At 40.3% G+C, this 25885-nt stretch overlaps 1 protein-coding gene across 1 annotated transcript in view; it reads right to left on the bottom strand.

The window, feature by feature from the left end:
• itgbl1 (integrin, beta-like 1) overlaps positions 1 to 25885 on the bottom strand; it is a 260246-nt gene that overhangs the window by 9258 nt on the left and 225103 nt on the right. Inside the window, exons 8-10 of the mRNA XM_048598369.1 lie at positions 17831 to 17947; positions 12914 to 13060; positions 10587 to 10703 (exon numbers count right to left, since the gene is read on the bottom strand). Of these exons, the coding sequence (XP_048454326.1) occupies positions 10587 to 10703; positions 12914 to 13060; positions 17831 to 17947 (381 nt within the window). The remainder of the gene's footprint in view (positions 1 to 10586; positions 10704 to 12913; positions 13061 to 17830; positions 17948 to 25885) is intronic.

The following is a 25885-nucleotide window of genomic DNA, read 5'->3' as shown; positions in this document are numbered from 1 at the left end:
GCTAAATTGCCCACAGTGCCCAGGGATGTGCAGGTTAGGTGGATTAGGCATGCTAAATTGCCCACAGTGCCCAGGGATGTGCAGGTTAAGTGGATTAGCCATGGGAATTGCAGGGTTACGGAGATAGGTTGGGGGGGGGTGGGGTGAGTCGGTGTGGACTTGTCGGGCCGAAGGGCCTGTTTCTGCCCTGTATGGAGTGAAAACAAACATCCTTTCCACATCCAACTAGTCAAGACCATTCAGTGCCTTGTAGACCTCAATATGTCACCGTTCTCACTTCTAAATGACAATGAAAACAAGCCCAGCCTGTCAAACCTTTCATCAAAAGACAGTCTGTTCATTCCAGGTACCAATCTAGTGAACCACCTCCAATGCATTTACATCCCTCCTTAATTGATGAGACCAAAACCACACACAGCATTTGAGCTGTGGTTTCACCAAAGCATAACATCCTGACTTTTATGTGCACTTCCTCTTATAATTTATGTGCTGTACCTGCATGCTGACTTTTTGTGATTAATGCACTTGACCTAAAATCATTCTGCTCCTCAGAACTCTGCCCTTGTTTTCCATTTAAGTAATACTCTGCTTTTTCATTCTTCCTACCAAAGTGAACAACTTTACATTTTCCCACATTATTCTCCATCTAGCAGATTTCACCCACTCACTTAACTTATGGATATCTTTTTGCATCTCCCTTAAGTCTGTTTCATAATATACTTTCCTAACTACATTAGAGTCATCTGCAAATTTCGCTACAATAGCTCTGCTCCCACCAACTCAGTTATTGATTTCAATTGTAAAAAGTTAAAGCCCCAGCACAGTCTCCTGTGGGACCCCACTTGTCACATCCTGCTAATCAGCCAAAGACCAATTAATGCAGACTCTCTGTTTTCTGCCTGCCTGCCAGCCATCTAATCTTCTATTCAGTCTAATATTTTACCCTTTACACCAGGAGCTTTAAATTTCCACAATAATGTGACACCTAATCAAATATTTCTGGAAATACTGGTACAGTATGTCCCTAGGCTGCCCATTATCTACAACCAATGTAACTCCTTCAAAGAACTTTGATAACTTGGTTAAACATGATTTCCCTTTGACAAAACCATGCTGATTCTTATCAGTTGCCTTGAGTTTTTCTAAGTGAATAGATATAGTGTTTCGAATGATCGTTTCTAACATCTTCCCCATCACAGACTTTTCCTAGCCAATAGTTCCCTATTTTCAGTCTCCTTCCCTTGAATAGAGTGGTATTATTTTGGAAAGTTAATATAAACAAATCTATTACTTCATGAACAATCTCTTTAAGGACCACTGATGAAGTCCATCTGGACCCAGGGATTTGTCAGCTCACTATTCCTTTCGTTTGCTTTGTTACATCTCCCTTATGATTATAATTTCATTAAGTTCCTTGCTCCCTTCCAGCTCCTTATTTACAGCTACAAATAGAATATCTTTTGTATCATATATAGTGGAGACGGAAGCAAACTATTTGTTCGTCTCATCCACCAATTATTATCTACTAACTCTCCATTTGCACACTCTTTACATAGATTCTTACTTTATAAACAAGAGTAAAATCTCTTGCTATCTGTTCAGATAATTTTTTTAAAATTAATTCATGGGATAACGGCATTGTTCACTAGGCCAGCATTTCTTACCCATCCCTAATTGCCCAGGTGAAGTTGAAAGACAACCACATTGCTGTGGATCTGGAGTTGCATGTAGGCCAGACCAGATATGGATGGCAGTTTTCTTCCCTGAAGGAAATCAGTGAACCAGATGGGTTTTTCCTGACAATTGATAATGGATGCATGATCATCATTAGATTCTTAATTGCAGATTTTTTTTAAAATTATTGAATCCAAAATTCGCAATTTACCATGGCAAGATTTGAACTCAGTCCCCAGAACATTACCTGGGTCTCTAGATTAAGCATCCAGTGACAAAAGCACTAGGCCCTGCTGGACTTGGGAAGGAGGAGAAAATTCTGCCTTTGCACCATCATGTCCCCCGGACCTCTTAAATCCCTGCCCACATAGCAAGGTTAGATTTCCCTTTTGTCTGCCATCTCTGAGATAATTGTCAGGAATTCTACAGGACAGCTCCGAACTTACAGTATTTGGCCAGGTGAGCGATGGGCTTTTAAAGATGACTTAGGTGCCAGGAATAGTGGTGAAGTCTGGGATATCTTGTGAATGATGAGTAGCTTTGGGAATGGTGCATGGTCAAGTGGGGTTGGAATTGGGCATCACAGGTGCTGTGGTACAGTGTAGGTAGCTAATGAGATATGTTGGTAAGATACAGCAAGAAAACTCGTTAGGTTTCATGGTGAGAATCCCTGTAAAAACTTGATGTAACTCAGACTTAGCTGAAAAGAAACATAAGATTCAGTCCTGTTTCTCTATTGATCCATCTCCACCCAGGTATGCCAGTTCACTTCAGGTAGCTCAGCGTTAATGGCCAAATAGCTGCCCTTATTTAGGTTTAAAATAGTAGACTTTGCCTCACTCAGTCTTCTCACTTTCGAACTGGATGTAAACTTTAAGCATACTCTGATCACTACTACCTAAGGGTGCTTTTACCTGGGATTATTAATTCATCCTGTTACATTAAATGACACCAAGCCTAATGTAACCTGCTCTCGGAACAGTTCCGGAACATACTACGCTAAGAAACTATCTTGAAACCGTTTTATGAACTCCTCATTCAGGCTACAGCTGCCACTCTGATTTTTCCAGTTCATACGCAGACTAAAGTCAACCATGATTATTGTCATCCCTTTATTACAAGCACCCAATATTTCGTACAATTTGCCCACCTTGATGTTCCTGTTAGGGGACCTGTAGACCATTCCCACTAGTGACGTCTTTCCCCATTATTCCTCATCTCCGCCCAGACACAGAAATCATCATCTGCTGCAATTCCTGACCCAAGCACTGAATGCCTCCTAGAACCTGGGCTTTGGCTGTTGGGCTGAAAGCTCCTCTTTGGCCCTGGGCTGAGACTCCACCCAAACTGATATACATTCTGATCTCCTGAACCAAGGCCATCTCTAGCACAAACACCATCCTTGATTGACTGTGCTACCTTGGCCGAACTTTCTATTTTTCTTGACTCTCAAATACTCAGCAATATTCAGGACCCAATCCTTGTCACCCTGCAGCTACATCTCTGTAATGGCTGTCATATTATATTTATTTACTTCAACGTGCCTCATCAATTCATTTACTTTGTTATGAATGCTATGCATGGTTACAGAGCTTTTAGTTTTGCCTTTTGTTATCTTAGTCATTACAGGTATACTTTTGTGGGATTATTTCCATATTCCAAGGTTTTTATTTTCTCTATCTCTCATCTTTTTGTCCATATTACTATTTTCCTCTCTTACCTTGTCCCTACTTTTTGATATACCACAACTTTCAACATTTGATTCCATGACTCTATTTAATTTAAAACTCTCTCTACTTCCCTAGTTACATGGTTTACACAAACATTGGCCACACCATGTTTCAGATTTAGACTGTTCCAACATAACCCACTTCTCCCACTCTAGTCTTTTGGATATATACTCATCTCTCTAAGTTTATGTGTCCTATGCCAATTTGTACATGGCTCAGGTAATAACCTGGAGGTTATAACCTTTGAGGCTCTGCTTTCTAATTTAGCACCTAGTTCTTCATACTCTCTGCGCAGAATCTTTCATTCTACCTGTGTCAAATGTACTTACATGATATCAACAACTGGATCCACTCCTGTCACTTTCTTACAAAAATGGAAAAGATTTTGAGTATCTAGGGAAACTGGAGAACTGGGATATAGGATAGGACAGGGAAAGGCTGATTATTAGCATCTCATTGCTGGTCAGTTGTTCTTTTCTCCAAAGTTGCATAATTTTCCATCAACAAAATTGTTTCAGTGCTGCTCCTGTTCCTGCCACACTGGTCAGTGTCATGGAGATTCTAATGCCTCTCCCACTTCACTGCTCCACCTCCCTCCCCACATACACACACACACACACACACACTCACACACTCACAAACTCTCAGAAAGTCAGAAGGCGAGTTCTTAATGAGCTGCCTGACACCTTTGACATTTCCAATTAATGAAGATGGTGGCTTCACTTTTCCACCCACCTCCCACTTTTCACCCCCACCCGTTGCCCATCCTGTAGAAGGTCAGCAGAGGTGGCAATAGGGGTGGTATCTTTTTGCCATCCTCTTCAGCTCCAGGAGGGGAGAATGCAGCTCTTATTCTCACAAATCTTGGTGACCAGGCACCAAAAGACATCTCAAATTGTAATGCATTGTTGGCCTTTATCACAAATCTTAAATGAGCTGAAAAACAAAGGGTTTGATGTTATGCTGCAGTTGTAGAATATTCAGATTTGATTCTGTTTGGAACAGAGTCTTGAGGTCTGATAAAAACAGAAAGGCAGAATGTTTCTTAATTGGCAAAGGACTGGGAAGTGCAGGTAACCAAAGGATCCAGTGTCCTTGTTTATAATTCACTAAAAGTTAGCATGCAGGTGCAGCAAGCACTGAGAAAGGCCAATGGAATAATGAGTGCTGGAGAAACTCAGCCGGTCCGGTAACATCTGTGTATAGAAACAAAAACTGAGTTAACATTGTGAGTCCAGTGACACTTCATCAGAACTGGAATAGAGGTGGATCCATGAGTGTTTCAATGTTGCAGCAGCCTCAATGGGCTGAATGGCCTACATTTCCTACATTCAATCTCAGGAAGGGTATACTGACCTTGGAATGATGCAATGTAAATACACCAGAATGATACTCATGCTAAAAAACATTAAATTAAGATGACGTGGATTAGGCCTGTGTTCCCTTGTTTATGGAGCAATAGGGATGAACCACATGACGTGTCGAAGATAATTAGAGGGATGATAGGGTAGGTATTTCCTCTGATGGTTGGGGGGGCGGTTCTCAAGAACACGGGGCAGAAACTTAAAATTACAGGTGCACTTTTTCACACAAAAAGGAGTGGGAATCTGGAACACACTGTTCAAAAAAACTGCTGGGGCTGGGATCAATTAAAAATTCCAAAACTGATAGTTTTGATTTGGTGAGGAGCTTAGGATTATGGAATGAAGGTGAGTTATGAGAGAGATCAACCATGATTTAATTGAATGGCCTCATGGGGTTGGATGTGCCCCTGAGTGCTAAACTAAGATTAAGATGTTGAATTTCGGTGCAAAATCATGGCAACTGCCCTCATTAACATCTCATTAAACTAATGAGCACAGATGCTTTGTGAATAACTGGAGAAGGTCACTCTTCTACCAAGACTGTGATATTTTAATGCTAATGTCATGATTGCATTTTCAAGGATGCTCATCTTTAGGAAACCTTCAACACTGAAATTAGATTTTAGCTTTAAATATTATCTTCATCTCCCAAAAAGAATAATGTCCGACATAATCATCTGCTGCAGATACCAAATCTGTGGCTCCTTTTTGGAAAATGATCAATTAACCCTGGCCTAATGATCCTGTTGCTCAGATGTTGTCGACATATTTTTGAGTACAGGCACTTAGTATGCACAGGTGGATACCAGTTACCTGCACAACAATATTGCAATTTTTTTTGCACTACAGTTCTAAAAAAAAACAAATATTTACGATTATGAATATCAATTCCTGGAATCTCATGATTTGACTTCCCCTTTTCTGGTTGTATGGAAAATGCCAAAACAAGGCTGGGGTGAGCTATTTTCCCTAGGCATCCTCCTAGTTTGGCTACCTCCAGCAAGCTAGCTGCCTCCCTGTGATGGGAGGTCATCATTGACAACTGCTAAATCAACCCAAATTGGGGCTGTAAGAGTTAAATTGGCAGCCCATCTCTATGGAAACAATCCCACCCACCCCTAGGAGACACCTCCATTGTTAGGAATGGACAGCCATTCAGACACGGTTCCTTCCCATCCCTCCCACTCACCATCTTAAAGTCCATCGCCTGATAGTTTTCTCTTTCCTAGGAGCTGACCTGTCTGAGGTCTTTCAAGTTCTGAAAACAGTCGCTAGGGTAGACGTAGAGAAGACGTTTCCACTTCGGGGAATTCCAGAACGGAGGATCATAAGTAAAAGATAATCACTAATAAATCCAAAGGGCTTTCAGGAGAAACGTCTCCTGACAGTGGTCAGGAACTCACTACTAGAGGGAATGGTTGAGGTTAATAGTGCAAAATTATTTCAGAGGAAGCTGGATGAATACCTGACAAAAAAAAGGATGGGAGGAGATGCTGTTGGGGTGAGATGAAGTGGAGGCTAGTATAGAGCATACATGATGGCACAGACCAGGCGGGCTGAATAGCCTTCTGTGCTGTAGTTTTTTAAATAAAGAACAACCCCAGTTTCTTCACAGAAATGAAGCCCCTCATCCCTCAAATCATTCTCATTAATTGTCTCTGCACCCTCTCCAAAGCCTTATCATTCTTCCTAAAGACTGGTGTCTAGAATTGGATGCAAAACTCCAGCTACTAACTGATAGTATTTTTCCCTCAGCACCGTATGTTCACTCAGGCTTGCACAGACTATTTTCAAGCAGCTGATTTCACATAAGAACATAAGAGCTAAGAGCAGGAGTAGGCATTTCAGCCCCTCGAGCCTTCTCTGCCATTTAATATGATCATGGATGATCTCATCCCGGCCTCAACTCCACTTTCCTGCCTGTTCTCCATAGCCCTTCAACGCATTAATAATTAAAAGTCTGTCTGTCTCCTCGTTAAATTTACTCATGTCCCAGTACCCACCACACTCTGGGATGGTGAGTTCCACAAATTCACAACTATCGAGAGAAGTAATTTCTCCTCATCTGATTTAAATCTGCTACTCCTTATCCTAAAACCTCTTATTCTGGATTGCCTCATTTCAGGAAAACACCCCTTTCTACATCTACTATGTCAATCCCCTTTAGCATTTCCTATATCTCAATTAGATTTTCTCTGATTCTTTGAAAGTCTGGGCAGTGTAGACCTAAACTGCTCAATCTCTGTTCATTAGCCAAACTCCTCGTCTCTGACAACCAAACAACTGACACGGAAAAATTTCTGGAGAAAGTGGAAGTGGCAATGAATATTTGACGACTGTAGAATTCACAGAAGATTACTGGCATGTGCATCTTAGTACAAAGGCCAAATTACAGTGTGCATCTGCTAAACCCTCAGAATCATTACAAATTCACTGTCGTGCTGTTTGGAATGAAAAATGGAGCTGCCACGTTCTACCAGCTGTTTGCTGCAATGTTGGTGGGGGTCTGGATTCTGTCCTAGCAGATGCCAATGCAATGTCTGAAAGAGGGATTCTTCATTAACGCCTCCACCATGTTAACTGCTTAGGTGGAGCAGATTAACAATGAAGACTAAAAAAAACTAATAGCTGCACCATAGAATCCCTACAGTACAGAAAGAGACTGTCCAGCCCATCGAGTCTGAGGTGACCCTCTGCAGAGCATCCCACACAGAACCAGCCCTCCTACCTTATCCCTGTAACCCCACATTTACCATGGCTAATCCACCGAGCCTAGAAATCTATGGATGCGACAGCTGTCTTAGTATGGCCAATAATGCCCACATTGTCGAGGGATGTGCAGGTTAGGTGGATTAGCCATGGGAAATGCAGGGTTACAGGGATAGGGGAGGGGGATGGGTCTGGGTGGCATGCTCATCAGAGGGTTAGTGTGGACTCGATGGGCTGAATGGCCTGCTTCCACACTGTAGGGATTCTATGATTCTAGTTTATATAATCTCTCCTCACAATCTAACCCTCTGAACCCTGATAACATTCTGTTGAATCTCTCTCATTCCGAGATGTGGGTTGTACAAAATGTTCTAAATGTTGTCCCATCAGGTCTTTGTAAAGCTGCAGTTAAATGTTCTTCCCTTTATTTTCTTGTTGTCTCATTATACCATTCTTTAGACCTTTTGCACCTGGTGACACCCTAAAGCTGCCTAAGCTCTGGAATGCCATGCTTAAATATTTCTTTACAATCCTCCTTTAAGACAATCTCCCACTTTGATCTAGCTTTCTGTTTTTCCAGCAAGGTTTGGACTATTCTTTCTCAGTTTTCTAGTGAGGGTGGTGAAACTAAAGCATTGAGGATTACAGAAAGGATTTGAGAGAAGAAACATTGAGTAATCATGACTTATTTTAAAGTAAGAGAAATAAGGTGCCACCATACGAGACTGAACATGGTGAAGGTGTACAAAGCAGAGAGTTGTAATCAACAGAATGGCAGGATTTAACAGCCCTGCAGAGAGATACAGAGGAAATGTGATTTGCGAGAGTAGGGTGCTAATGAATGGTTTGGAGAGTTTTTAAGATTCCTACAATTGAAGTCTGTTTCTATGCAACGCTCAAAGAGTGAGAGGCAAGTAGCAGAAACAGGAACAATGAGAGAAATTTCAAAATAATCAGTATAAGGTGGATCAGTCACTTCAATCAGGTTATGCAAATTGCATGTGTATGTATGTAAGTCCAATTTATTTTCTCTCTGCCTACCATTCCTGATATTTTCAGCTGCTCTGTTCACCTCTCCAGGATAGAAGGATATGTTTGTTCTTATCCAGAAGGCTAGCTGGTGAAAGACAGCACTGGAGGCACACTTCACACACTGCTTAGTTTATTTACAGATATGAACGTTTACAAGCATTCCCTTCTTAGCTCAACGACAGTTTTAGTCTGTCGTCTGTTTCCAGAGGGTAAAGTGAATCCCCAGTTAATGCCTGCAACCTCCATAGATTTAATATACAATTACCAATTTGTTCTACCTTAAGAAAGAAATCTCCATCTGCCGCTACATTATGGCCATTCACTGAACTGGGTTTCAAAAGAGGATTGTCAAATGGTCACTTCCACAATCAGGTGCTGCTAGAGGGAGATATCACTAATCAGTGGCTCATTTGGAAACATTGTGAAAACAAATTAAAATGAATGAATAGGAAATTGAAAGACAGGTCTTCCTCATTTCCACAGGTAGCATCGAATAATGGAATCATTCTCAGTATTGCCTGACGTGTTCGTACAATTACGTTGCGTTGATTTATTTCTTTCAACAAGTTCGAGATTCTGCAAGAAATTTCTCAGGTGAAATTTAACTGTCATAATCTGAAAATGCCCACATGACAAGTTGTGTTGTGAGGAGAGGTGGAACTAGTGACCATCTGTGTAAGATAGACACCAATAAACCCAACTGGTAATTCAGGAGAATTTTTTAAATATACTTTCATTTTTTGGGATGTGGGCATCACTGTCTGGCCAGCATCTATTGCCTGTCCCTATTTGCCCTTGAGACGGTGGTGGTGAGCTGCCTTCTTGAACTGCTGCAGTCTATTATTTTATCCAGAGAGTAGTGAGAACCTGGAAATCATCAGCACAGGGAATGGTTGAGGTGAGTAATATGAATACATTTAAGACCTAAGTAGATAAACACATCAAGGAAAAAGAAATGGAAGGATATGCTAATAAGGTGAAGTGAAGAGGGTGGGAGGAAACTCATTTGGAGCATAAACAGCTTCACAAATTAGTAAGGCTGAGTCAACAAGGTGCAGGGCTGGATGAACACAGCAGGCCAAGCAGCATCATAGGAGCAGGCTGAGTGATCTGTTTCTTTGCAGTAATATCAGGATAATTCTTTTAAATTCTGGTGGCTTTTTAGAAGTGACACTGAAATTTCAAAAATTTATCGTTAGTTTATTAAGAATGCTTGTACCTGAATCGCTGGCAAGGTCAGTAAGCAGAGGGCACAGATTTAAGCTAAAGATATAAGAGATGAGATGGAATCTATTTTACATAGGAAGTTGTTATGGTTTGGAATGTGGTGCCTGAAAGGGCAGGAGAGGCAAAATAAGTAGCAAAGTTTAAAGATGAATACATCAAAACAAGGAAAGTTTGCAAGGCAATGGGGAAAGAGCTGGGAAAGTGGGACTATTTGCAACTTTCAAACAGCTAGCACAATGGGCTAAATGACCTCCTTCTGTGCTACATAATTCTATTCATCACAATCACATTTCGATCAAGGTAAGATCTATGCCCAGCAAGAAGCTTGTTTCATGGCTCAGCAAATGCACAAGAGATGTAGTGAGTTGCTCCCAATGACGAGATGGGCTTCAGCAAACCACAAATCTCCCCATCGCCCATGGAGCTCAGATCCCTTTTAGATTCTGCCACAAATCTCTCTTATAGATATTTTGTTCCATTGTACCAGTTCTAATATCTGAGGAATGTAATGTTTATTTTACTCCCAGAAATTCTTAGACGTGACTCAAATCCTCCGCTTCCAGTCACCTCCTTCAACTCCAGCAGCCCTTACACAATTAACACTGTAACTCCCAGAGCAGAAACTATATGAAATCAGATTCTCAGTCACTGGAGAATTACCATGTGGCTTGTCTCAAATTATTGACATGCTTCAGCCTTCAGACTTTTCTTATCGAATGTCTGTAATTGTTAGTGACATTACAAGAACTACTCTGAGTTTGTTAAATTTAGTCTGATCCAGGGCCCTGTCCAATACCTGAAATTACATGCATGACCCAGAGGATTAGAAACATAGAAAGAAAGTAATTACCAGTGCAGATGACACCTTCATGCTTGTCACATTCTCGATCATCACATTCGCAGAGCTGACCCGAGATGTACCATTGCTGGGGAGAACCACACATACACTTCCCACAATGGCAGGAACCTGGAAAATATTTGTCCTGTCAAATTTATGATTTGAAAAAAAAACAGCAATGCTTAGTTAAATATTACTAACAACAGGTAAAGACCAGCACCCACTGAGAATTGATGTTCCACTCACATAGTTGCCAAGGTATATAATTTGCTGCGCTGATGTGCAATTGATAGAGTGTTTTGATACATTAAGCAGAAACTACCACTGGCAAAAGAGCAGTAAGCAGAGGATGCCAGATGAGATAATGAACAAATGAACCAGTTATGAGTTGGAAATTGATGCCCTAAAGGATTGTGAGACTAAGTTCAACAATAACTTTCACAATAAAGCAAATTCAACAATATCAGAAGTGTATAAATATTTGAAAAGAAAATTGTTGCACGATTGGGAAAGAACAGCAGAGTTGGACTAATTGGATAGTACTACTGCACAACCAGGAAAAACAGTTACCACCTTCAATCCCCCACAAAATGCATATGAAATAACATTAAGTTGACCCTTAGGATCAAACTGATGGCTTAGAAAGTCTACGTTCTCAGAGAACACCTTGTTTTATGACTGTGAAACATGGTCAACTTATGGCTACCAGAAAAAGAAGCTCAATAATTTCCATCTTTGCTATCTGCTGTAAAGTATACATGTACCCTGGTAGAATGTGGCATAACAAATGTGGCAATCTTCTCAAAGGCAGAGCTGCCAAGTTTGGTCAAACAAAGGATCTGTTCTAGATCCTCTTCTAATTGTGATTTTTGTAAATGATTTAGATGAAGGAGTGAAAGGATGGATTAGTAAGCTCGCGGACGATACGAAGGTGGGTTGAGTTGTGGACAGCGCAGAGGACTGTTCTAGGTTACAAAGGGACATTGATAGGATGCAGAGCTGGGCTGAAAAATGGCAGATGGAGTTTAACCCTGAAAAGTGTGAGGTGATTCATTTTGGAAGGACAAACTTGAAAGCAGAATACAGGGTTAACGGAAAGATTCTTGGCAGTATGGAGGAGCAGAGGGATCTTGGGGTTCATGTCCACAGTTCCCTGAAAGCTGCCACCCAGGTGGATAGAGTTGTTAAGAAGGTGTATGGTGTGTTAGCTTTCATTAATAGAGGGATTGAGTTCAAGAGCCGTGAAGTTATGCTCCAGCTATACGAAAGCCTGGTTCGGCCACATCTGGAGTATTGTGTCCAGTTCTGGTTGCCTCATTACAGGAAAGATGTGGAAGCGTTGGAAAAGGTGCAGAGGAGATTTACAAGGATGTTGCCTGGAATGGAGGGAAGGTCTTACGAGGAAAGGTTGAGAGAGCTAGGGCTTTTCTCTTTAGAATGACAAAGGATGAGAGATGACTTGATAAAAGTGTACCAAATGATCAGAGGTATAGATAGAGACTTTTGCCTCGGGTGGAGGTAGCTATTACGAAGGGGCATAGTTTTAAAATGAGTAGAGGTAGATATAGGGGAGATGTCAGAGGTAGGTTCTTTACTCAGAGCGTGGTCGGGGCGTGGAATGCATTGCCGGAAAGGGTAGTGGAGTCTGCCTCATTAGGGACATTTAAGTGGCTATTAGATAGGCATATGGATGATAGTATAAGGTAGGGGTGGACGTTAGATAGACCTGAGGATTAGGGTAAAAGTTCGCACAACATCGTGGGCCGAAGGGCCTGTACTGTTCTATGTTCTATGTTCTATGTTCTATGTTAAAGGCCACTTCTATGGATTGGGCATATCCACAGAATGGAAGACGGTCAATGCCTCTCTAGATATTGAGGTAGATGGAGCTGCAGTAGCAGTGGGGCACCCAATGCTCCACTTTAAGGATGTCAACAAGTGTGATAGGAAGGCCCAAAGTATCAAAACATCGCACATGGAAATCACTGGCTGGAGAAAGGAGAAAATGGCAACACCTCTCCTGTTGGTTTGTACATGCTATCATGTACACAGCATGGCAACAGTTCCCAACATCAAAAGCAACAACCTGCAACTATACTTGGCAGCTTCATTTGTGGCAAAACCTTCAGGTTTGGTCTCTTCAGCCATCAGCACCGCATGAAGCACCTCCACTTAAATTTGTTGCATGTTCATCATCTCTCATTGATCAACAGGACAACAACGACATAGCTACTACAGGCCAAATGGGCATTCCTTTGTGCCATGCCATTCAACATTAAAAATAAGAACTAACGTAAGAGATAAGTAACAATTTCAGGAATCATGTGGAGTGTCCCCACCCTTTCTGGAACAGATTGTTCCGTTGAATGATTCACACAGACTCCTGCTTCTCTCTTCCGGCATGTTGCAAGTCCTCGGATGCTGGCAGTATTTCCCAAACCAGTTGTCATTGCAGATACATCGACCACATGAGCAGATGCCATTGCCTGTTGCGTGAGTAAACACAGAATGACCAAGTATTAAACGCAAATTGTACTCTCACTTAATAAATTTAGACATAGCTGTGCAAATTAATTTCAAACCAACAAGCATCCATTAAAGACTAAACCTTTGAGTAATATTTGAAAAATTTCCAATTTCCTTGAAGTTCTTCAAATTGGTTTCTTTATTGACTTATGGATCATCAGACACGTTTATAATCAGTGGTTCTATCTATCTGGGACCCTTTCATATTGTTTAATCAAAGTCTGAATGAAGCTTTAATAAATTCAGTCACCTCACTATTGCTAGCTTTGGTTATTGATTACAGGTCTCTGCAGTTCAAAATGTTTGGACTTGTTCAATTACACTTTCACAACACACATAGTGACGAGGGAAACATGGGTGAAATATTATTTGTTACAAGATCAAATGTATCACAGATTAGTGATGCAGAGAACTTTAGTCTGAGCTGTAATTGGATCTGTTAAGCAATCAATGAAATGTTTTTCACGAGACGATGATCCTCTCACTTTACTGAGGTTGGATGCAAGGACCTACAATTGATCAAAAAAAGCATAAAGTGTTTTTCAGCTTCAAACTGCTAAGTTGCTTCAAATAATTATTCAAAAATAATTAAAATGAACAAAGAAGGCAATGACTATTTTGCAATCAATCGCAAAATAATTTGGTGCTGTGTTAAAAAAAATTACTCACTTAACAGCACAAGGTACCTTTGCCCTCTCCTTAGATCAATTTCTAAATATTTCAAACCCTGCCAAACTATATGATTTACTGTTGGCACCAATGGATACTGCCAATATTACATCAAAGTAATCCACCTCTACTTCACTTCATTCTAATCCTGGTTGATCACTTTTGTGCAGGTTTTTCAAATGTCAGTCAATTAGTCCATCTTGCTTCAGGTGCCTAACAGTTATGATACAGCATTTAATATTAACGTTGCGATATTATTATTTACAGAGAATGATGTTAGCCAGTTCTCCTGCCCGTCCTTCCATGTTGCATCCTCTGTAAATTTGAGGTCATCCAAAACTCTGCTGCCAGTAACATAACCTATGGCAAGTCCCATTCATCTTTCACCCCTGTGCCCTGGACTTACATCGGATCCCAGCCTAGCAACATCCCAACTTTAAAATTCTGTTCAAATACCTCCATTACCTCACTGTAATCTCCTCAAGCCCTCCACCCCTTTGCAACATCTGTGTTTCTCCAATTCAGGCCTCATGCACTTCCAAATTTTTACCGGCTTCACCACTGGCCAGCACACTTTCAGTTGTCAAGGCTCTTCATTGCAGAATTTCCACTCTAAGCCTCTCCACCTTTTGATTATTCCCTCCTCCTTTGTAAAAGATCTGTGAAACCTCCCTCTTTGACTAAGCTGACTCGGTGTCAAATTTTGTTTATTAGTCACTCCTGTGAAGTGCTTTAGGATGTTTTACGAAATAAAAGGTGCTATATTAATAACATTTTTTTTTGTTTTGAGATGTGTTGCACTTCAGAGGGTAAACCAGTAAACCAATCCCACTGAAAATAAAATCTGAAAGAACTGCGGATGCTCTAAATCAGAAACAAAAACAGAAGTTGCTGGAAAAGCTCAGCAGGTCTGGCAGCATCTGTGAAGGGGAAATTAGAGTTAATGTTTCGGGACTGGTGACCCTTCCTCAGAACTGATACCACTATTGTTCCCAGAAAAGATCAAAGATCAAGGGGCTCAGTTTAATCTTGAAGGTGGGGGAATGGGAGTTACAGTGACAGTTGTCAACGATGATGTGGAGGTGCCAATGTTGGACTGGGGTGACAAAGTCAGAAATCACATGATACCAGATTATAGTCCAACAGGTTTATTTGAAAATTCGGACTATAACCTGGTGTCGTGTGATTTCTGACAGTTGGCAATGATTTACTCCTGTACATTTTACCGACTTCTTCCCCACTATACCATCCAATTAAGGCCATCATAGCAACAGTGTACTGTAGGATCAAACATTCCCGTGCAGAAACATTTTTATGTTTGCCTTTGTGAGCAACAACACCAGCTAGCATATTGGAAGAACACAGACAGATGAGAAATGATAATGAGCAACATCAGGGGATTTAGGTCCAATTTAAGAGTTAACACCCGCAAGGTTAAGTTCTGGCTTTGCAACCCGGAGATGGAATGTTGTTCTTGTCTTCATAGAATCATTGTAAGTTGACAAAGTACGTATTTACTGGCAAAGTGATGAACAGGCTTCACTGGAAACGTCATGAAACTTTCTTAAACTGAAAGATATAGAGATGAGAGTGTTTCTTTGTTTTAAAATCTTGTACGCATACTTAGATGTGACCCTCAGCGTAAACATGACACGGTACAACATTGAGATTGCTTATGTTGCTAACATTGTATTAGCTTTTTGTTCTGCAGGTTAGATTTGACATTGCTAATTGTTATTGTATAGATAATTAACCTGCAGACTGATTTCTGACATGCTTAAACTCTGCACGAGATTGGCTGTACTGTATTCTGCCCTAAGCACTGCACCTCGGCAAGGAGGTGGTGGCTTTGGTGTGGGATGCTATGTAAGTTCAGGGCTGTAAGGGTTCAGGACACATTGTAAAATACTTAAACATTTCAAAATTGAGTGACAGATATTTGTTCAGTAAAAGGTATTAAGATTTACAGAACCAAAGCAGGTAAGTGGAGTTCAGATACAGATCAGTCATGATTTAACTTAAATGGTGGAACTGATTTAAAGGATGGAATAGCCTCTTCCTACTCTTATGTTCCTTCCTATACTCGATTTTATCAGTTGTGAATTCTTAACCACGTCCCTCAAAGATTTTAAAACGAGTAATGGACCCAAAGGGCAAAATGACATCCTTCTGTTCCTGGTGAATTTATTTCAGAGATCTGTATACAAATATAATACTTTACAATGACAAATCTAACTTACAAAATTAAAAACTAATACAAACTTAATGACATGAGCAATTTAAGCACTTCTATCATAAAAGTGTTGGTATGATGTTTTGTTGTGGATGATAAATTCTCAGAATCCTTAGCATTCCTACAGTGTGGAAACAGGCCCTTCTGCCCAATGAGTCCACACCGACCCTCCGAAGCACACCCCACACAGATCCACCCCCTATCCCTGTAGCCCTGCATTTCCCATCGATAAACCACCTAACACACACATCCCTGAACACTATGGATAATTTAGCATGGCAAATCCACCTAACTTGTACATCTTTGGGCTGTGGGAGGAAACTGGAACATCCAATGAAAACCGAGGCAGGCACAGGGAGAATGTGCAAATTCTAAGAATGAGAGTGTGAAAATTGCATGTAGAAGCATTGAAATAATGACTGTATTGCAATGTTGGGTATGTGCTTGGGTCTGTGAAGTTTGCAGATATAACTGATAAAACCAGCTTGGGCTTGTCTTTTAATTACTTGCCATTTATTTGTCTGTGCTTCTTTCCATTTCAATGTTACGCAAAGTGTTTGATTTCATCTCTCCTTCGAATCATGGTTTATTTGGAGATTTGATTAATCAAATTACTTTGTTATAATAGAGTTTACAACTCTCAGCTGCCATAAGTTATGAAGACGAGATGAATGAAGTTAGCTTTTGGTGTCGCTTTTTAACAATCAGCATCAATTGAAATTAATTCTCATTGCTTCTACCTCTAGGTTTATTGAAGCAGGTTAAACTGTTCTCATGTTGTTTCTGTTAATGACAAAGCAATCGTTGTCTTCTTGGAAAGTCAACACTTCCAATGTCCCCTCCAAGCCACTGAATATCCTGTCCTAACTATATTGCTGTCAATGGGTCAAAACTTTGGATCTTCCTCCCCAGCAGTACTGCGGTATGCCAAAATCAAAGTACTTCAACAGACTGAGAAGCTTCCGCACCGTAATCTTCTCAGGGGATGACGAAGAAGAAAAGAGGAAGGCCTTGCATTTAAATAACATTTTACACACTAGCAGATGTCTTAAAGTGCTTATAACCAGTAAAACGTTTTTGAAAGTAGTCAGAATTGCAGCAGATATTTAAACACAAACAGCAATATGACAATTACAACATTTAAAAGGCATCTGGATGGGTACGTGAATAGGAAGGGGTTAGAGGGCTATGGGACAAATGGGACTGGATTAATTTAGGATATCTGGTTGGCATGGACGAGTTGGACTGAAGGGTCTGCTACCGTCCTTTACAACTCTATGACTTGATGACAATGACAAGATAATCTATTTTGTTATGGTGTTGATTTGGGGATAAGTATTGACCAAGCGACCAGGGATAGCTTCTCTACTTTTCTTCAAAAAGCTGACATGGGATCCCCAGTCAATCAGGTGGGGCCTCAGTTTAAAGGCCAATCAGAAGCTTGGCACATGCGACGGTGCAACACTACCACCGTCCTGAAGTGGAGTGTCTTTTGTCTTTTGTGCCGAAGCCCAGAAGTAGGACTTGAACTTGAGGTGAGTGTGTTATCAACTGAAATGCTGCTGTCAAATCAGGGGACTTCGAAATGGATAACAAATAGTGGTCTTGAAAGCAATTCCCATACCCTCAAAAGGAATCTCAAAAAATAAATGTACAAGATGCATCTTTGGCAGAATCACCGGAGGTGTCTATGGGGTTTAAGGCACAGGGATGACTAATTTGCTGCAAATTGATGTTGTGAACAATTCAGGGAATGAAAGGGATTCTTCTGCTTAGCTACATATCTAGATTTCTTTACATACGATAAGACAGAAATAAAACCACTTACCACCACAGATGGCTCCTTCACTGTCCTCACACTGTCGGTCATCACATTCACAGTTTTTCCCATAGATACGCCTATCTCCCGGTGGGAAACAAGTGCACTGACCACACTGGCATTTTCCTAAATAGAACAGTCAGTGGGTTAAACTCCTTGACAACACATTAAACATGAATGATTTTTACAGAAGGAGCATTCACTCAGATTTTGCTGGACTTTCCCATTATTGAGGTATAAATCCTCCCTCAAACCATGGTGATTGCTTGTGATCACCACAAGTAATGGATGATTTATCTGCCAGTGACATCACAGAAACTGCATTTCATTCTCAACCTCCCTTGAGTTTCAGGAAAAATGCTGTATTTGCATAAAGACTACCTATTAAACTCGCCACTGAAGGTTTGGGCTGGTAGTTAGCAATATAGGGAGAGCACTCCTTACAATGGCATGTCTCCAATCCAGAAAACAAACAATCAAAAATTATAGAATCTCATTCCTTTGAGTTGTAAATCATTGCTTGAGATTTTAATAATGCTTTATTTTCTCTCTTAATGCAATTGTTCTTTATTTTTCTAACTGTCTTTGATTTGAGTCTACTTCACTTGACGTCCCTGTCCATCGTCATTATCTATTCCCCAAAGCTTGATACTCTGGTAGACTGTTTGTCCCATTGTTCTTGGGAGTTCCAAATACTCTATTGCCTCCGCTGGACTGGCATCAGCTCAGTCATCCAGCTAATCCAATAGGGAATTCAAGAGAAATATTTTTGCCCAAATGTGAGAATGTGGACCTTGCAAGTTGTTGGTGCATCCTGCAAGGCAAGTCTAAGTTGCCAGAATGCACTGTTGGCGCATTGTAGAAATGCCAGGATGGTCATGGCGCGTTGTCAATGTCATTGGAGGAATGCATTCGGCTGGTGCCCACGGATCCAGTTGCCCAATGTCCAATATGGCAAACATTCAGAGCCAATTCCACCCGATACCGATTGTGGTTTCATTGTCAAGTTTTCCCAAAGTCTCTCGAGTTTGGTAAGATAGGAGTTTCAATACAACGCATGCACATTGTTGGCATTGACAAAATGTTTACAAGTGATAATGAGCGTCAGTGGGTATGTTGCTGCTACCAAACAAGAATCTCAGCCACACACTTGTTAAAGTATAACAGACTTGGATTTTGAGATGGGCCTGGCCACACTTATTTCCTGAATCAGCCACGTATCTCATCATAGCCCACGTCACTCAGCCCCCTGTAAGATTCCACCCGTGGAATGGTGAGAACAATACCTAGATGCACAAACAATGACACTCAATAGATACATGAGGGGGAAAGTAATGGAAAGATAGGTGGATAACGTAAGGTGAGATAAAGACTCATATGAAGTGATCGGCGCAGGCTTGGAGGGCCAAAGGGCCTGTTTCTGTGCTGTAATTTTCCTTGTTCTTTAATTTTCTTTGAAGCACAGCCTCCGGCAATTGAAATGACTTTCTCTGATGTCAACATTCACTATATGGCTATGAAATAAATTTGAATGATTGACAATAACAACAACTTGCATTTAAATAATACATTTTTTTTAAAAGAAGACCTGCATTTATATAGATCCTTTCGTGAACCAGAGCATCCCAAAGATCAACAGCCAATGAAATATATTTCTAGTTTAGTTGCAGTTGTAATGTTGGGAATGCAAAAACCAATTTGGATGCAACAGAGTTCTACAAGTAGCAATGTGATAATGACCAGATAATTTGCTTTTTGGTGATGGCTGATTGAGGAATAGTTATTGACTATGACAGCAGAAAAAGTCCTCTATGCTTCTTCAAACAGTGCCATGGGCCTTTTACAATCACCTGAGGTGACAGATGGGGTCTTGGTTTTACAACTCATCCAAAACATGACCCTTCTGACAGTGCAGCACACCATCAACCCTACGTTGCAAGCATGAGCCTAGAGGGCATATCAAAATCTTGGGCCCCAAGACTTGAAACCACAACTTTCTGACTCAGCAGTGAGAGTGCTACACAGGGAACCATGGCTGACACTTAATTGTAGCAAATAGTCCCAAAGTTTAATCAAACACCACACTGAATAAGGAGTTATGGGGCAGACGGCTACAAGTTCTGTCAACAAATAAGTTTTAAGACTCATGTGAAAGGTGGAGAGACATGTAAAGAGCTGGGGAGATTCCTGAAGAGGATGTACGGACCCAGGCAGCTGAAGGCATGATCGATGCTGGTGGAGCGATGAGAATCAGGCATGCAGTTCCCTTTAAAATGGAATTATTTACATTTAGTTTGAAAGTCTCAGGATTGCAATACAAGAAGTGATGTAGCAGGTGTTCACTTGAACTGGAAACAGGGTGAATTGTTCCAATCAGTCAAGGAAGCAGTGATGAAGAAATGAGCAATGCTGTGACCTTGTAACTGTCCTTGGACACTGACATCAATAAAACCCTTGAAAGATGGAATCCTTGATGTGTTGCCTTTGATGTTGAAAGTGAAGTCTGGCTCTCTCTCCCATTTCTTAACACCAACAAAAACTTGCTGTGAACCTGAGACAAATTTATAATTCCAGTGATTTCCCTAGTGCATTGATTCTCTATTAAATCAGTCACCTCACTTATCACAATACCTGTGAGAGTTTAATAGGAATATTCGAAATTCACAAGATACTGTAAATAAGCAGAAATGATTCCCACTGGCAGGACAGTCAATAATCAGAGGAGACCAATTTAAGGTAACCGATGAAAGAACCAGAGGAGAGATGAAGAGGGTTTTTTTTGGGGGCAGTGAAGTGTTGCGATAGGGAACGTACTGCCAAAACGCATAGCGGAGGCAGATTCAACAGCAACTTTCAAACTGGGATTGGAGAGTTCCTTAAAAAGGAAAATAAATTTCAATTCATGGAAAAGAGCCGAGGGAGTGGGACTAATTGGATAAACTCTTTCAAAGACCTGGTGCTGGCATGATGGGCTGAATGGCTTCATTCAGCACTGTTGCATTATCTGAAAACCTCACTACAGAAATGCAAGTTGATGCAACCTCTATATTTACCATCGCTTTGTGAAAGAATTGATGACGTGAACTCAGCGGATAAGACAGAAAGAGTACCAAGGTACCAAGCCTTAAGCATTAAGGCTGTTTTAATTTGAATCTCACTGATATGCTTCCATTAATCAGTTAAATCTTCATTTGTAAGGATGCAAGGTGCTCCGTTACCTGTCTCTACTCTCTGGTAGCCTCATAGAAACATGGGTAAATCATACTGCCCCAAATCTGATCCCCATACCTGATCTTCTACATCAATTACACTTCCACACACTCTCCCTATATTCCTTAGTCCCTCAGTTCCCTACATTAATTGACCTTGGTCTTGAATATACTCCTGACTGTACATCTCCTGATACACTTTTTTTCTGAGTTTTAGATTCTTCAGCTCAGCCTCTTGACATCCACATTGCAAAGTCCTCCCAGTATATTAAAAACTGAAAAAAACTGCTGGTGCCATAAATCAGGAACAAAAACAGAAACCGCTGGAAAAGCTCAGCAGATCTGGCAGCATCTGTGAAGAGAAATCAGAGTTAACGTTTCAGGTTGAGTGACCCTTCCTCAGAACAGATGGAGGCTAGGAAAATGTTGGTTTCCATGCAGAAGATAGGGTGGGGGGAGGGATTAAGGAGTAAACGATAAATGGGGATAGAGCCCAAAGAGAGAGAAGAATAGTTGGACAGACAAAGGAGATCCAGCTAGGAAGTTGAATATCTATTAATGCGGACTGTTAGTGGCTAACAATGGGTTGTGTGTAATAGCAGACTATCTGATAACAAGGGCCTGGTGTGTGGGGGTTGGGGTAAGGACATGGAAGAGCTCCAGCCCTAAAGTTGTTGAACTCACTATTGTGTCCAGAAGGCTGCAGGATCCCCAAGTGGAAAACGTGGTGTGTATTATACATTTCAATGAGATCACCTATTATTCTTTCTCCTAGGTCACGGACGGAACCTTTTCAGCATTACTGCTAATAAATTAAACAGTGATCAATCTCAAGCAAAGGATATACACGCCACATGTTTCTTCAGTAAATTATTTTGCAAACCTTCAGCTTGACTATAATTTTTACCCTGGAACTAGGTAGGAATGTGAGCTAACAAAAACGTAACATGGTCTCTGTGACCTCAGCACAGGGCCAACACATTATCTGCTCGATGATTAAGATTAAGGACTTCAGAAAGAAAGAAAAGGAAATCGGGTAAATTGGAATTGAGAAAGAGAGGGAAAGAAAAATAGAGGATCAAAACATGAACATTTGTAAAAGTTTAACATAAAATTTTAAGAATCTTGATCAGCTACCTGTAGGAGTGAGATTCCAATGTTTAAATTGTTCCCTTTCTGAGCCAGACAGATTGCTTAGTATCGGGTTGACACTTATCAAGATATTCGTCAGGGTCCTTACACTGGTAATTACCAGCCCTAAACTTCTGTAGTGAATTCGATGGTTAGCAATGAGCAAATCTATCAAGTTCTTATAAGTAATGGGGAGTTCAAAAGCATAATGCTGTTGGTATAAAGTAAACAACAGGACAGCATAAATTAACCAGCAAGATCTGGAGACAGCATCTCATGGTGTCTCTCTTTATCCTTTGAACTTGCTAAACAATTTAGGCATTAATAAGAGTGAGTGTTATTAGCATACTGTTATTATTATAAAATTATTTGGTCTATCATTTAACTTTTAGAATATATGCAAATAATCATTATCAGTGTTATTTGCCAACTGAAAACAAGCAAATAGGTCTGGGCAAAACTGATCAAAAAGGTCAGGACATAGGATATCAAATGTTTGCACAGTTTTGAGAATGGCATCCTAACTATTCTGCTTCTCTGTAAAGAAATTAATAGCTTTGCTAAGATAATCAGCACACACTGATTAAGTAGAGCAATTTGGGAATGAATATTGCTGCGACAGAAAATAAGTCATTTTCAGACTCTAACAGAAGGCAATAAATGGCCTAATACAATGATCAGAACTGTATATAAAATTCCAGCTCTGGCCTAACCAATATGTGATACAGTTCCAGCATTACGTCCTTGTTTTTATATTCTATACCTCATCCAATAAAGAAAACATATTGCCTTTAAAACTAAAATTCTTTCAAGGAACTAGGACAGGGATGATTTGTCGAATCGCCTCCTTCTGTGCTGTATGATTCTGAAACCATCCCAATACCAGTTATTTTCCATAGCTTCTGGTTCATACAGATTGACAACTGCAGTTCCCTAAAGAGTTAAGGATGTGCTCTGAAGGTAATTGGGCCCCTCATGTGTTAGCTGCTTTCATGCATTTTGCTGGTTTCATCATCTTCAGTCAGTTGATTGTGAACCAATTTTAATGACATACCTTGCAATAGAAGGCAAAACAGAAACCCGCAGGGAAATTTGATTTGAAGATTAATTTACTGAAAAATGCCAACAGCTTTGGGAAGCTTTAATCACCAGAATGTTAACTATATTCAGTACCTGAAACAGATTGTCACTCTTCACAAACGCTCTCTCACTCACATTGATCTGAGGCCATGGTTCATGTTTATATTACAACAGATGTGTTTTAACAGACACTTAAGCTTTCATCCAGGTGTCTAATTATCATCAGCTAAATAAGAAAATAATATTTTGGCTTAATTTTCACTGCATGATGACCATCAGAATCTCTGAGGGGTAAGGGTCCCTAGCTCAACTTGGCTGTTGAAGAAGGCCAAAGGCTTATGCCATTAATTCGTCAGGATTGACCCTCTGACAGTGTGGCTTTCTGACAGTTCTAACCCTCCAATAGAGTGGCATGAGCTCATTACTGACTATTCAACAGTGCAGCGCTCCCTCAGCACTGACCCTCTGACAGTGCAGCGCTCCCTCAGTACTGACCCTCTGACAGTGCAGCACTCCCTCAGTACTGACCCTCTGACAATGCAACACTCCCATTGTACATACCACCTGACAGTACAACATCTCTTTGGTAAAACAACTGCACATTTTCAACAAAACAAAATGAGACGCTTATTCCCCAGGTCTTCGGACCACTTGCTGGTTTGGAGCTTGGGTGTTTAATAGATTGCATATCAAATTAGCCTGGGATGACATAAACATCTGTGATTTGCAATATATCTCTTTCCTTCTGAAAGTGATGAAAGATGTTAAGCTTAAACCTGGGTTAATCTCAGCCCTAATTAAATGCCTTTGAAATGCAATTGTCATTCACATCAGTAAAATGAATGATGTTACATTAATCCATTCCTTTGCCGCAAGGCCACTGAGCAGCATATCTGTTGTGAAGTATTATTCCATTCTCTTTTCCTAGATGACCATCTGATAACTACTGTGAACTTACAGGCATGCTAAGGGTATAGACAAGTGCGAAATTTATCACAAGTGATCAACACAAATAATAATTTGCTTTTATATGGTAGCATTAATAAAGCAAAGCATCCCAAGTTGTTTCAATGAAGTGTTACCAAACAAATCCTGACACATTAGGAAATATTAAGGCAGGTGATCAAAAACATGGTCAAAGTGAAAGGCTTTAAGTAGGAACACAATGAGGAAGTAGGCTTTTAAATTTGAAGCACTACCAGACAGAGAAATGATCTCCCAAGTTGAGCAAACTTAAAATGTCTTTTTTACATGTTCTTGAGAATATGATCCACTTTTTATTCATGGTTGCTGTTATTCATACTTCACTTGCATTTCTTAGAAACATAGGCTAATCATAACATCTCAACTGATTTATGATTAGAGATGGCCTGAGTTAAATCTCTCACATATTTGGCGATCCAGATAATTCCACTAGACAAGAAAAAATAAACCACAGCCAGCATGTAAGAATTAGCTACAAAAGCTAACTAGTTGTGAACATGGAGGAACTTCTTCACCCAAAGGGTTGTGAATCTGTGGAATTCCCTGCCCAGTGAAGCGGTTGAAACTACCTCGCTGAATGTTTTTAAGGCAAGGCTAGATAAATTTTTGAACAGTAAAGGAATTAAGGGTTATGTTGAGTGGGTGAGTAAGTGGAGCTGAGTCTCAAAAAGATCAGCCATGATCTTATTAAATGGCGGGGCAGGCTCGAGGGGCCAGATGTCCTACTCCTGCTCATAGTTCTTATGTTCTTATGTTGACTTGTTTCAATAGTTAACATCAAATACTGAGCAATTCTTCATATTTATAGAAAAAAAAAGGTTACAATTAATTTTGGAGAGTTTGTCTCAAATATCAGTGTGAAAGTACTTAAGTTATGAGAGCAAATTGCATAAATTAGGCTTGTGTTCGCTTGAGTATTAAAAATTAAAGAGGTGACCCAATGCAGAGGTAAAAGACGATTAAAGGATAATTTGATAGGATGGGTAGAGAGAGACTATTTCCTCTGTTGGAGAAAGTCCAGAACAAAGAGATAGAACCTTAAAATTAGAGCCAGGCTATTCAGGGGTGATGTCAGAAAGCTCTGCTTCACACAAGGAGCAGTGGGAAGTTGGAATTCTGTTCCCCAAAATGTTGACCTGTTGAACTGTTCATTGACAATTTCAAAAACTGAGGTAGAAATTTTGAGATTATTCTATTTCCACTATTTTGGTGCAACTCCTAAACATTACAAATAATTCCTTGGCAAAAGACCTGCCACAGTGATGTGGACTTCTTGCCTCTTGCATGGTACCCTAATGGGGTAGTGCTAATATTAGCTCCTGGAACGCAAAAATAAATTTCATGTGGTAACGTGGCACTCAGAGATTCAATAGATGTTTATTACACCTTCCAGTGTATACATATATTATAGTCACATACACTTCAGTATCTGGGCTAATACTAAGCTATTTAAGTGTTTTTAATGATAAAATTGGAAATTAGGCTGATAGTTCCTTTTTTTTAATAAAAAGCATTGAGGTCTTCTAGCTTGATAGAACTTACTTTTTAAGGGGAGGGATGCAAGACTGTCTCCTTAATCTGCAGACCTTTATTGGTGTTAGTTCAGAATGCTTTGAAGTTGAGGGCTGGAACATAGAACATATGTAGTTTCCTCAAAATG

The sequence above is a fragment of the Rhincodon typus genome, chromosome 6 (genome assembly GCF_021869965.1).
Source record: "Rhincodon typus isolate 14 chromosome 6, sRhiTyp1.1, whole genome shotgun sequence".
Taxonomy (NCBI): Eukaryota; Metazoa; Chordata; class Chondrichthyes; order Orectolobiformes; family Rhincodontidae; genus Rhincodon; species Rhincodon typus.
Note: the sequence above shows the minus strand (reverse complement) of the source record. Positions and strands in the feature narration are given on the sequence as shown.